General features: G+C 35.3%; 1 protein-coding gene across 1 annotated transcript in view; it reads right to left on the reverse strand.

Annotated features, from left to right (window-relative positions):
• Positions 1-8,920, reverse strand: part of LOC146000153 (uncharacterized) — a 72,318-nt gene extending 63,398 nt beyond the window's left edge. Inside the window, exons 1-3 of the mRNA XM_083137494.1 lie at positions 8,690-8,920; positions 6,693-6,830; positions 687-846 (exon numbers count right to left, since the gene is read on the reverse strand). Coding sequence (XP_082993620.1) covers positions 687-846; positions 6,693-6,830; positions 8,690-8,827 — 436 coding nt within the window. The 5' untranslated portion in view covers positions 8,828-8,920. The remainder of the gene's footprint in view (positions 1-686; positions 847-6,692; positions 6,831-8,689) is intronic.
• Positions 8,921-13,440: the final 4,520 nt, after the last annotated feature.

A 13,440-nucleotide genomic window follows, 5' to 3' on the forward strand; every position in this document is an offset into this window, starting at 1 on the left:
CGTGAAGATTCACATGAATTCTCTAGAAGGAATTCTAAGCAGATGTGATTCTTTCAGATTTTGGAATATCATAGTGTTTTTTTTCAAAAGGAGAGAAAACTTCAACAGCAGTCATAGCGAAAGCTACAGACAAGTTTTAAGGTGGCCTCTTCTAAAATAAAACTCTTTTTCTGCCAATTATCACTAAAGAATTCATAGACTGAATTTCAGTATTTTATATTCCCTGTGACTTTTTTTAATTATATAGGGTGGTGCATATTGTATCTACCAATATAAGTTGGCAACCCTGTCGGAATGCAGGTGCGCATGTGCAAAAATTTTCCATGCTTAGGCAGCTGCAAGTCTCGCAATTAGTCTGCCATGGAACGTTGGCTGGTTCATCACAATTAGTCTGCCATGGAACGTTGGCTGCTTCAGACACGAATTGTGGCAGTAAAAGCATTCATCCGAACGGGTCATCCGAACCGGCCAACCATGGCAGACTAATTGCGAGACTTGCAGCTGCCTAAGCATGGGAAACTTCTGCACATGCGCACCTGAGTTACGACAGGGTTGCCAACTTATATTTGTAGATACAATATGCGCCATCCTGTAGTTATTTTGCATTCTTTACAACTGAATTTATTCCCTGTATCAAAACACTTCACCACATACATTCAGCATTGCAAACAACGGTAATGCCTTACCTAAAATTCCAACCCTGTAATTGACTGTGACGAGAACAATGCCATATTCGATTAGAAATTCAGGACCATACACCTGTGAACTGGCAGAACCACTCATGAACCCTCCTCCATGGAACCACACCATGACTGCAGTTTTCCCAGCCTGCCTTGCCAGTGGTTCCTGCAAGAAAAAGTCTCATATTTAACTTTCTTCTGAGTAAACACTTGTGTATCATATTTAGTGAGTGATTTTTTGCCTATTTTATCCCCATGCAGTAAAGCATAGGCTACAATGTTTTAAATTCATTTCATGTTGTTCGGAGCCTAATGAAAGATTTTTATAGTGCCTAAAAAAATGCCTATTATGAGGGTTCAAATTCAAATTCTTGATTTGGTGTGTGAGCTTCTGCCTGATGCTGTTCTACCACCTAACCCATGTTGTAGAGTACATTTAAATTTACATTTCTGATATGCGATTACAGTATTGATACAGTATACAATAAAATGTGTGATATTGATCAAATTATTGTAATACCATAAATATTACATGGATAAAACCATATAAACAAAAATGGTGAAAATACAACTAAATAAAAACAAAAACAAAATAAAAAAAGAAGATACAGTGGAACATTGATTTTACGTTTTTCATGCGACCATGCTGATAAAACTTAAAATGTGGGAAAAAGTAAAATCGAGGAAAATTTAATAACGTTTTTGTATTTTGGAACCATCAAGATTGAATGTGTAATGCGGAAAAATGTAGAACCCTGGAAACTTTAATCAGGGTTCTGCTGTATAAACAAAAACACAACTTAAATGTATAAGTTATGTCATAGTGTTTGGACACAATCTCTGCTCTGCTAATCATAGGCGTAGCTAGAACTTTATATTTGGGTGTGCACAAAGAAAAAAATGAGGTCATGTACCTTTTTAATAGCATATTTTGCAACACAATCACTTGGCTCTTTAACTACACTGATGTTTGTAAAGGAATATAAATTCACTAAATGACAGTGTTGAAAATTTCTGAATATAAGTACTAGAAAAAAATCAAAATTACATAGAAATTACACACACACAAAATGTTCATAAATGTTACAAACAAATACATCAAAATACACGTCATCTATAACAAGAGACGTCTGTCAAAAGGTAAAATGTTCTTAAACTCATCAATAACTTCATTTACATCAATAGACTAAGCTTTTTCCTGTTCCACAAATAGCAAGAGCAGGGCTTCCAATCTATCCTGCTTCCGAGTTGCTCTTAATTTAGTTTTAACTTGGGGAAGCTTGGGGAAAGCTCTCTCTCACATGTGCAGCTTGTGACAGGTATAGAAGAAAAGCGTTGCAGTACAGAGTAGAATGCAGTAAATATCTTCTTTCTCCAATGACATCAAAAAATCGAAAATCTATAGACACTCTTTTCATCAGCGATAATGCACACGTTTGTACCAAGTAATGAAATTTTCAACTTCTTACAAACTGCCGCTTATTTTCTCTCTTATTGAAATATCTGTCCTTAATTCTCTTTGATAAAGCAGCCCAGGCACGCCCGGCACGCACCGTAGCTACGCCTATGCTGCTAATAGGTTAGTGCATATTTTGTATAATATTTGGGGACCTATTATTTGGCTAATGAATATTAGAATGTTTTTGCTTTTGACTGTGATTGAGTTTCAGTTCCACTTTATCACAGTAAGGCTAATCAGGACTGAACGTACAGTTTCAACAGGAATCCAAACCACTACAACGATGTTTCCACTACGAGCATGTCTTTGCTGTTCAGTTCATGCGTTTCACAATCGCATCACACTGACATTCAAAGTGTAAATGCATTACCAAGAAAGACTTTCTCTAAGTGCAGATTGGATTATTTTCTTGTATTTATTTTTGCACAATACAAGAACATCATATACTGTGAAAACTTGCAAAAATACTTGGTCATCAATCGTACTGCAAATCAATAACCATGAGAGTGATGAAAGAAAATTTAAATAAGTTAATGTTTGCTGCCTATTATGATGCTTTTTTTTTATTTTATGACGTCTCTCATAAAATAAAAGTCAGCAGTATGTACTACTCAATGAAAACTAGAGATATTCAACAAATACTGCATTTTATGTCAATTTATGTAATCTAAACAGAAACAACATAACATATCTCAAAATATGTAGTATGAAATTCATGTATACTGTTGTTGTAACTTAATGTTGTATATTGCTGACGTTTGTCAGTTTTGCTTGGCCACATACCAAAAAAATGCAATTACATAAAAATCCAGACACAAAAAGAACATGTTTATACAAAAAAAAGTAAAGCGTTCCCCTGTGCTTTGCACCATGCCATGAAGGCATATAGGGGGTGTGGAGAAAGGGCCCTGCACTCTCTTGATCAATCAAGGCCCTTAAATCAATTTGTGCATGGCAGTCAGATGCACTAACGACTGAGCTAACGCGGCTCAAACAGAAGTTATAACGGAAATTAAAATTTAACTTTCAACATACTAAAGTTATAAAATTTAATTTTAAATATCATGTAAAATTTTATCTTTTGATAAATAGTTCTACTGTGAACTCCCAATTTTAATTTAAATTAACTCTACATTTTGATAGGTAAAATACATCCATTCTTTACTTTTAAAACATTACATGTAAAGAGTGTAATCAATGTAATGAAAGAAAAATTACCGGCATCCTTAATTATGCTTCAAAAGATATATTTAAACTAAATTCAACTTTCATAGTTTAGTTTAGTTTATTTGCGTCCAAGGACTACCGGTGTGTACAAATTACAGTACATGGTAATATAGGACATGTCAATACTTACATTACAATACAAAATTAATAGATTTTACAAATACAAAATATATAGCCAAAAATTGCAAAAAATTGGGTCTTACTCTGGTATTATATCAAAATCACAAAAAAATATAACATGAGAAGATATAGAACATTACAGCCTACTTCTAGGTGATACTAATTATCCACTTTCATTTGACATTTAATTTTACAAGAATAATATGTGATTATACTGCATTATGTACATTTGTCTTATGTAAAAGTCGCTTCCATGTATTCAGCTATAGAATAAAAAACATGCTTCAGAAGCATTGATTTTATCTTGTGCTTGAATATCATCAATTTTGGTTCTTTCCTCACATCTTGTGGTAGTTTATTGTAGAGATCTATGGAAGAATTTAAGGGACCTTTCTTACATAAGTTAAGGCGGCAGTGTTTTATGTGAAGTTTGTCTTTATTTCTTGTGTTTAGGCCATGTATTTCCTCATTTGTGGCAAAGTTGGAAATATTTTGCTTAACATGAATTAAGCATTCATAAATGTATATGCAGGGGAGAGGTAACACATTAAGTTTACGGAAAAGAGTTCTACATGAATAAGTTTTCTTTACTCCAGCTATGATTCTTATAGCTCTTTTTTGAAGCATAAAAAGGACATTGGAGTGGCCCTTGTTACCCCAAACCATAATACCGTATCTTAGTAAAGCATCAAAGTTTGCCATATAAAGGCACTTTACAGTTTGGGTGCTTGAGATGTCTACCATTTCTCGAAGGGCATAGCACACACTACTTAATTTTGATTGTAGCGTGTTTATGTGTTCTGTATAGCTAAGGTGTTCATCCAGAATGATACCCAGAAATTTTGAATTTTTTTTAGGCTCTAGTTGTGTATTCCCAGATATTAGATTGAGGCTTATTTGCTTTCTTGTTTGGATTGTAGAAAATGTAATGTAATTTGTTTTTTTGCTGTTGAGGAGTAGATTATTATTTAAAAACCAGTCATCTAATTTGTTTAATACGTTATTAGCCTTAGATTGTAGAGCATCTTTGGAAGTGTCTGTTACTATACTAATTGTATCATCAGCATATAATATTGCATTTGCCTCAGGTATAACATTTGGTAAATCATTTATGTACATAAGAAACAAAAGAGGGCCAAGAATACTTCCCTGAGGCACCCCACATGTTACACTTTTCATGGTGGAGTGTTGATGTGTTACGTATCCTTTTGCTGTGGTGTGAGCGATTTCTACAATTTGCTTTCTATTGGTAAGGTAAGATTGAAACCACTTTTGTGGTAGTCCACGAATACCAAGTTTTTGAAGTTTCCACAGCAATATCCCGTGATTTACAGAATCGAAAGCTTTTGATAGGTCACAAAAGACTCATACCATGTGATTACAATTATTCAGCGATTGTGTGACACATTCTACTAAGTCTGCTAATGCTGTTTTCGTGCTTCGTTCGGACCTAAAACCATGCTGCGACAAACTTAAGATTGAGTGTTTACTACAGAAATTTTCTACTCTCATCATTATTGCATGTTCAATAATTTTTGAGAAGACTGCGAGTTGCGAAATGGGCGTGTAATTTGATAAATCCTTTGGGTCATTTTTCTTCAGTAATAGTTTAACAACAGCTATCTTTAGCCTGTCTGGGAAAATACCCTGTTCAATGGAATTGTTTATTATATGTAGTAATGGTTGACATATAACTATAACATTTCTTAATTAGGAAGTCTGGTATTTCATCAATGCCGGAAGATCGTTTGTTTTTTATACGCCTGAAGATTATCTTTAATTCCTGTTCAGTAATGGGGGAAATGAACAGGGATTTGTCATTCACTGTTATGTGTGTAGAACATTATTCTGGAGCAGCCATAAACCCATTCCTTCTATTTGGAACTGCATTTACAAAATACTCATTGAAAGCATTCGCAACATTAGGGGGATGTTGGACTTCTTTTCCATTAATGCATATCACCATATTATTACGTAAAGATTGGTGTTTTGTTGATGCATTTCTTATAATTTCCCACATTGTTTTACATTCATTGTTTGAATTATTGATTTTATGGTCATTATGATTAATTTTTGATAGGTGGAGTACATTTTTATATATTTGCTTATACCTCTTGTAATATTTCAGAAAAGATGGATTGGGATTCACCTTACTTTCAGAATGGAGCATTTTTAGTTTTCTACTTGAGATTCTGATTCCGTTTGTGACCCATGGTTTACACTCGGTGGATATGTTTACTTGTTTAGGTGGAAAACATTCATTGTGTAACAAGATAATTTTGTTCAGAAAGAGATTAAATTTTTCGTTTGTGGAAGGTAAGTTATAAATTTCTTCCCAATTTTCGCTGTTTAGTTTTCCAATAAACATGAGTATAGAAACTTCATCATATTTACATTTCTGCATTTTTAGTGGCTTTCTATGATATTCAGTAGCTTCTCTTTTACATGTGAGACATAAAAATTGTGCTTCATGGTCGGAGAAGTGGACTGATATGTTTTCACATTGAAACTCTTTTTGAGTGTACACTTATTAACATGTGGTCTATGAGAGAGCGTGTCTCTTTCGTTATGCACGTGGGTGTAGTTACAATTTGCTTTAGGCCAAAAGTGTTTATTGTGGCTTCAAAGTGCAGTTTTCGTCCTGTATTTTTTAGAAAATCAATGTTTAGGTCCCCACATACCACAATTTCACATGTATAACTTTTTAATTCATCTAACAATACTGACAGATTTTTTATGAATATTGTATAGTCTGCATCAGGTGTTCTGTAGCAACATACTACTATTAAATTATATTGTGCAAGACGTACAACACTAACTTCAAAATGTTTTTCTATAGGTCTCAGAGTTTTGGGGACAATTTGTTTGGCAATTATATCACTTTTTGTAAATATGCCTGTTCCCCCTCGTTTTATTAGAGACCTTGATGAGAAACTAGCTAGGTGGAAATTTGGAATTTGAAGGTAAGTAATATCATCTTTGGACAGCCAGTGCTCAGTAATATAGATTATTGTGCAACATCCTCTTTTCCACTATTCTTGTCCTTTTATGATACAACATCAAATAATATGTTATAAAAACAAGATATTTTGTACATACAAAGGATAACAGTTCATGAGAGACTTGCCCAGCAACCCAGAAAACAAATATTATACCTTTTATGTGCATCAACATACCAACAGTTACATAAAGTAACAACAACATACCTGGGTAGTATACACATTGAGAAATAAACAATCTTCGTCTCCTTCATACTGCCTCGTAATGAAATTTATCTGTGAGCAAGATGACCCGTCAGTCTGCGCATCTCTCACTCCTTCCCAAGGATCAGGTGGTTGCGGTGGCTGTAATAACAACATATTATGTAGCAATAGACTAACAATAAAATAATTGTTACATACTGTTAAAAAGAAAGTAGACAGGTAGAACATTCAAAGTAGACCCTACAGAGAAAGATTAACGTTCTCTTTCAATGTTCTTAGCAAATCATCATTATGTTTATTATTGTTGAATATGCAGAAAACTAACTGTAAACGTAAATTTACGGTAAAAATTTACTATCCTTCGGACACCTCTAATTTTTTCGTTTCGTCAACTTTTGACATTCGTACTCACGTATCTGCTTCGCGGAACATTCCTGAAGGTGTATCAACGTTGTTTTGATGAAATTTGAACTATGTTTCCTAACCTAACAGAACTAACCTAACCACGTGCCAATGGTTCGTGGGGCTAGCGCCAATGGTTCGCAATTATTTCCAATTTCTAGATCCTGATACTAACACGACACCAAATTTTAACTATGTTTCCTAACCTAACAGAACTAACCTATCCACGCGCCAATGGTTCGTGGGGCTAGCTATTCTCCGTCGGAGAATTAATTTTCAACGAACAACATGAATTTCAGCTATGAAACATTCCCACATCACACAAAACACTTTCCCGATGTTCGACAATGCTACAGGAACTTATTACGGTAAGTAGTTTCTTCTGCAATTTCTAGATCCTGATACTAACACGACACCAAATTTTAACTATGTTTCCTAACCTAACAGAACTAACCTATCCACGCGCCAATGGTTCGTGGGGCTAGCTATTCTCCGTCGGAGAATTAATTTTCAACGAACAACATGAATTTCAGCTATGAAACATTCCCACATCACACAAAACACTTTCCCGATGTTCGACAATGCTACAGGAACTTATTACGGTAAGTAGTTTCTTCTGTAAAAATAAATAAATGTGTCCGAAGGATAGTAAACTAGTACCAAATTTACTTTTGTTACATACAAAAAAAGGGGTTAGTTGTAGTTTCTCGAAAAAAGTAACGTTACTTGTAACTTTCAATCACTGATTACAGGCTGCTAGTTTGGGCAACAGTTTCATACATCGGAGACACATTTGTTCAATTTTACACAAGAAACTACTTATGGAAACAAATTATTTTCCTGTATTTTATGGTTATTACAAGCATAAGATAACAGTTTTTCTTTGTGACGTTTCAGGAGAACACACGCTCCTTTCATCAGACATTTATTTCTACAATGCAAGCAATGCGTACATACAAGAAAAACTATTATGGAAATGAGTTTCTCCAAGGTTTACAACGTTCGTCGAGGTATTTTCAATATATTTAATCGGGAAATCATGTATTTTTCAAGAGAAATATCTTACCGCTGCACAATTGCCATTGCTTTCATTTGCTTGCCCTTCGACAACCGGATGCTGGGTACGTTTGATGACGTAAGCCCCTGTCAACCCACCCCCTTTTTTTTTTTACTATGATTGCCTAACGTAACCTAACCTTATCGGAAATGGTTCGTGGGGCTACTACACTGCATGCCCACTACGGTAGTCAAGATTTGCCCGCCATATTCTGTGTCATGGAAGCGAAAAAAGGAGTCAAAGAAATTACTCTATGTAAAAAATCGTTGTTTTTTTCGTGTAAAAAGCATAATGTCACCTTGAACTATGTTCCGCAATACACAAGTGGTAAGTTCGAATCATGCGAAACACAAAATATCCGATTTTAATGTGTCTCCGATCTATGAAACTGTTACCATTGTATGTAATGATCCATTAACATTCCCGTTACAAAAAAAAAAAGAACATGTGATTTAAACTTGGTCAGTACTTTCCCTGTAATATACATTGTTTATATGTTGTTCAGTTAAAAGTACTGCGTATTTCGGTGCAGGTTACTTACCCGGAACCTGAGCTCTCCAACAGGTGGTTTCGCGTAAGGGATTCCCTGATAGGCATAAAAACGTCCTTTTGTTGCCTCACATATTTTACCTTTCAATTTGCCTTGTCTTAACAAAACGACAGGATGTTCACCCATCATAAAAGGCGAACATAAAAGTGTAGTAAAATTTGTCGGAAGCTTCAACAACTAAAAGCGATAAGGTGAATTTGCTAGTCATACTGATTCGCATTTATTTCACGTTAGTGTTTTGTTTTCTGCAATTTTCTTCTGCTAGTCGAGATTTTCATGGTTATGCAATGTAACAAGAATGACGCACGCCTATTACCTTGACGCCGACATAACCTTGAACGTTTTGAGTTAAACAGGTTACGATACCGAATTGTAGAGATTAAAACAAATATAAACCAACAACAAAAAAACACCGCCACCAACAACAACAGTAAATTATCTTCTATGCAATGAAAACACAAAGGGGGTTGTGGAGAAACTTGGAAGGGCACCACACATTCTCGATCATGGCCATACCACAGATTGGCCATACTGTGTGTGATTAGTGATATGATCAGCACTACGCACCACGCCCCCTTTCCCTCCCGGGCCTTCCCGATGGCGCAGTTCTAGCGTCGTCACCTTGTAATCAAGGGTTGCCGGGTTCGATACCCGGTGGAGGCACATAGTGGTTCGGATCCCACTTTAAACTGTAGGCTCAGTCCCGATTAGCCTTACAGTGCATAAAATGGACTTAAAACACCAAATAAATCAATCAAAACCCTTTCTCCCCCAAGGTTTTCCCCAGGAATATTTAGAAGCTAGGTGATTCCCAGACCCACTTTATGCAGAGGTAGGGGAAAATTACCACCCACTATGGGACGGCGAGAAGGCTGGGCAGAGGAATTTTTGGGTGGGTCCTTAATAAGTATTTAGAAAAATACGCATGCTTCAATAAAAATATATCCTTGTATTGCCTCTATTGTCGATACTATATAGAATGGCTCACAATTATCATCCCATAAGAAGTTTCTATCTGTTTGCATTTACATTAGTTTACCGAGTAAGATAGCGAAAATCGTATGAAAATATGGTTACGGATAATACCTATTATTTATAATTAATTTTATTCCTTATTCAAAACTTGAAACATAAGATTTATGATCAAGTCTTAACACTTCTACGGCTACAAGTATTTCAATATCTATCTAGTCAAAGAGCACTTATTCCGATGTAGTACAAAATTATACATGATGTAAAAATATCTAAAGAACAAATAAATAAATAATAACATATTCGCACTACTTCATGTAGTATGCAAAAGAACTTCAACTTCTATAACCTAGCGTTTTGGGTAATGGATGACTTATTTTGCTCGTGTGGGAAAATGTTTCCAAGAGTTTCAAAGCACCATGAACAAGAGAAACCTCATTTGTATGAACAAAGGGCGGTCGAAGTGTGCGACAGCCCGGGACCTCGCACCTGAAAGGGCCTCGCGCTCCCAGGTTTATACGAATAATTAGAAGTAAGAGAAATATGCGAAAAAGTTATTAATTTGCAAGTTAAATTGCTTTCCCGGCAATAAAAGTAATACTGAATACGTTACATGTTTAGCATTTGGAGAAGCCACGCAGGCCCGTAGCTAGAGAGAAGTTTCATATTAAAGGTGCCTAATGTGTTTGGATGTGTTGCTATGCAGTTTGAACTACTTATATTTTTGTTTCCCAAGCTTACCATTTGGTAATAGTGATTCATGCAGTAGAGAGGGGGAATGGATATTTAATTTTTGTTACTTAGCTTTGCTTTTCTGCCACTTCTAGCTAATCGCGACAATGAGTGATGACGTGAAATTGATGAAGAGGAACTCGCAAACAGTGCCGCAACCACAGGGGGCATTGTCCCCCCAACCTTGAACCATGCGCGCCGACTACGTGGGTGCTCCGGGGCTCGAGCACCCACATAAATAATCTTGTGGGTGCACCGCACCCACAAGATTTTTAGTTTGATAAAAACAAAATAAAATAAATATTTCTCACTTGCCATTATCAAAAAATAATAAGCAATTAAAACATTGAGATGGGACAGACTTTGATAAAGACAAGCTAACATTGGACAGGGGAATGTTTCTAGATGTGTGCAGAACGAACAAAGAAAAAGTGGCCAACTTGTCAGACATTACAAATATTTCAAGTAGAGAAAACAGTACCCATGCGTGAAATGATCACAGAATTTGTGAAGTTTGTACGGGTGATTTTAACTATACCTGTTACTTCTTATACCTCTGAGCGGTCATTTTCAGCACTTAGACGATTGAAAACGATTTTGCGGTCAACAATGACCCAAATAATATTGAATGATTTGGCAATTTTGCATGTTCATAAAGAAATGACTAAAAATATTGACATTTCCAAATTGCAAACAAATTCATAAGTGCAAATGACGTAAGAAGTAATGTGTTTTATATTGAAAGTTAACATGTCATGATTATTATTATTATTATTATTATTATTATTTGGTACATAAAGTTAGTCATTTTGTAGTTTCTGTTCACAACAAAATCCTTGCATAGTTCATTCTGCAATACAATTAAAATTATTTGCATTTATAAAGATTTTTTCATTTTAATTTGTATGAATGTGGTATTTTCTTTTAGTAACGTGTTGATAATATCATTGCCTCTTGCAATCATTGTGCATGTAAGTTTAAAGTATACAATACTTGATAATTACAGATCTATCCGCCATTGATATGCACCCGCAGAAATTTTGGAAAGTCGGCGCCCTTGCCTTGAACGGAAGTCCATTCTAGGGGGGGGGGCCAAACATTTAAGTAAAAAACAAGACTAGCAGAATCTAAGAATAGTAGTAAAAATGGATACTCAAGATGGAATTAGTTTTTTCTTCCAGACGGCCAAGGGAACTTGCAGGAGGGGACACCGAGGGTAAATTGCCCCCATTGATTTCAAATTTTCGTAAAATCTTCTTGCTCGCTTCGCTCGCAACTTCTGCTATTATTATAGTCCAAGTACAGAGCCATAGCTATGGGGCAAGGAGGTATAAATGAAATAAAAAATGTGTTAAAGAAAATGCCAATGTGAAATTTTTTGCACCCTATTAAGTTTTCAGTTTGAAAAATTTGGATCTAAAAAGTTTCTTGCTCGCATCTATCCCAATATGATTGTTTTCTGTAATGCATTCTAAATTACCCGAGAGAGAAGTAAGATCAAATATGTAGCTACTTCAGACTGTTGCTGCTAAAAAGTTTTGTCTCAAGTGCACGAATAATTCATTTGAGGAAGAGGAGACAAAATTTGTATTAATTTAATGTTGATTTGTTATGATTTGTTTTATTATGTAATGTATTTAATGTATTCTCATTAATGTATATATTAAAGAAACTTTGAATGCATACACAATTTAGCGTTAACATGTTGCATACTTATGTATTTTCTTATTTAACGTCGTTCCCTGTTGCATAAATAAAATATATGTTGTACATGAAAGTAAACAAATATATGTACAAATATAATTATGTTCATCATGCATTTTGCGTCTTTCAAAAATACAGTTGTGTGGTTGTTTTCCAGTATTAGCTAATGTGAAATTGAACGTGTTGGAAAAATATTTTCAATTCATTTGTTCCATGACAAATGCTTTAGCACAGACTTCTAACCCCTTCTTGCGTGATTTTTAATAACGTCTTTGATGCTACTATTATTACTACCACTACCACCACTATATTGCAATTATTATTATTTGCACGTTTGTCCTGGTACTGGCCCCCTCCAGACAAAAATTCGTTGTTGCGCCCACTGGCGTACGCAGGATTTTTTTCTGGAGGTGCTGGAATTGTATAGGTGGATGCTTTCAGTGGCGCAAACTTATAGGGATCCGTGGGAACATAGCGCACCTAATAATTTGTCGTGTTATTATTATTATATTTGTTATTGTTATATATTTTCGTATTAAAATCAATAAATATTATTTTTAAAATAGAGAGTATGTTGCATATTAATGTCATAATACATGGAAGTGAGAATTTGAAATTTTTTAAACTTATAAGAACCCAATGTTTTTCAAAATTTGGCATCCCTGACTGCTTTCTAGTGGGCGGCATACACAATAAGATATATCGTATATTTACAACTTTCCACTCTCAAAAATGTCAACTGGGGATAATTTTATAGGGCTTGAATTTACCACTCTGGTTTTTCCAGAGTTTTATGGTGCTTTTATTTGAAAATGTCGATTTTTCAAAATTTCGGAGGGGACTGTAGCGTACGCCAGTGGTTGCGCCTCTGCTCACAAAGAACACTCATGCCCTGGCTCGAAACTGGGACCCTTGGCTTCGTAGTGTGTTGTGTAACCATCCCACCATAGAGGTCGGCTGGTGAAAGATGTAGGACAGCTTAGTGGGTCAAATTATTATCAAACATGATGAAAATGTGATAGTGTTTCACATTTATAATTTTGGATAATGTGCGTAAGAATCTTGCACACTGTAAACTAGAGGGAATCATTATATCAAGCGTGGTTTATAAAGGGCTCCCTTAATCAGCTCTGCAGAGAGGCCCAAAGCTGTTGGTACATATTAATCGTCTATTAACATTATCGACCTGTAAATAACCCCACAGAAAAAAAATCTGGAGACGTCAGATCCGGGGAGCGACTGGGCCATAAGTTTTTGCTTATAATGTGATCGCCAAAAAACTCTGCCAACATGTCTAAAGTTTCATTAGACGTGTGACATGTTGCGGAGTCTTG

Source organism: Lepisma saccharinum, chromosome 16, assembly GCF_977018435.1.
Source record: "Lepisma saccharinum chromosome 16, izLepSacc3.1, whole genome shotgun sequence".
Lineage (NCBI taxonomy): Eukaryota > Metazoa > Arthropoda > Insecta > Zygentoma > Lepismatidae > Lepisma > Lepisma saccharinum.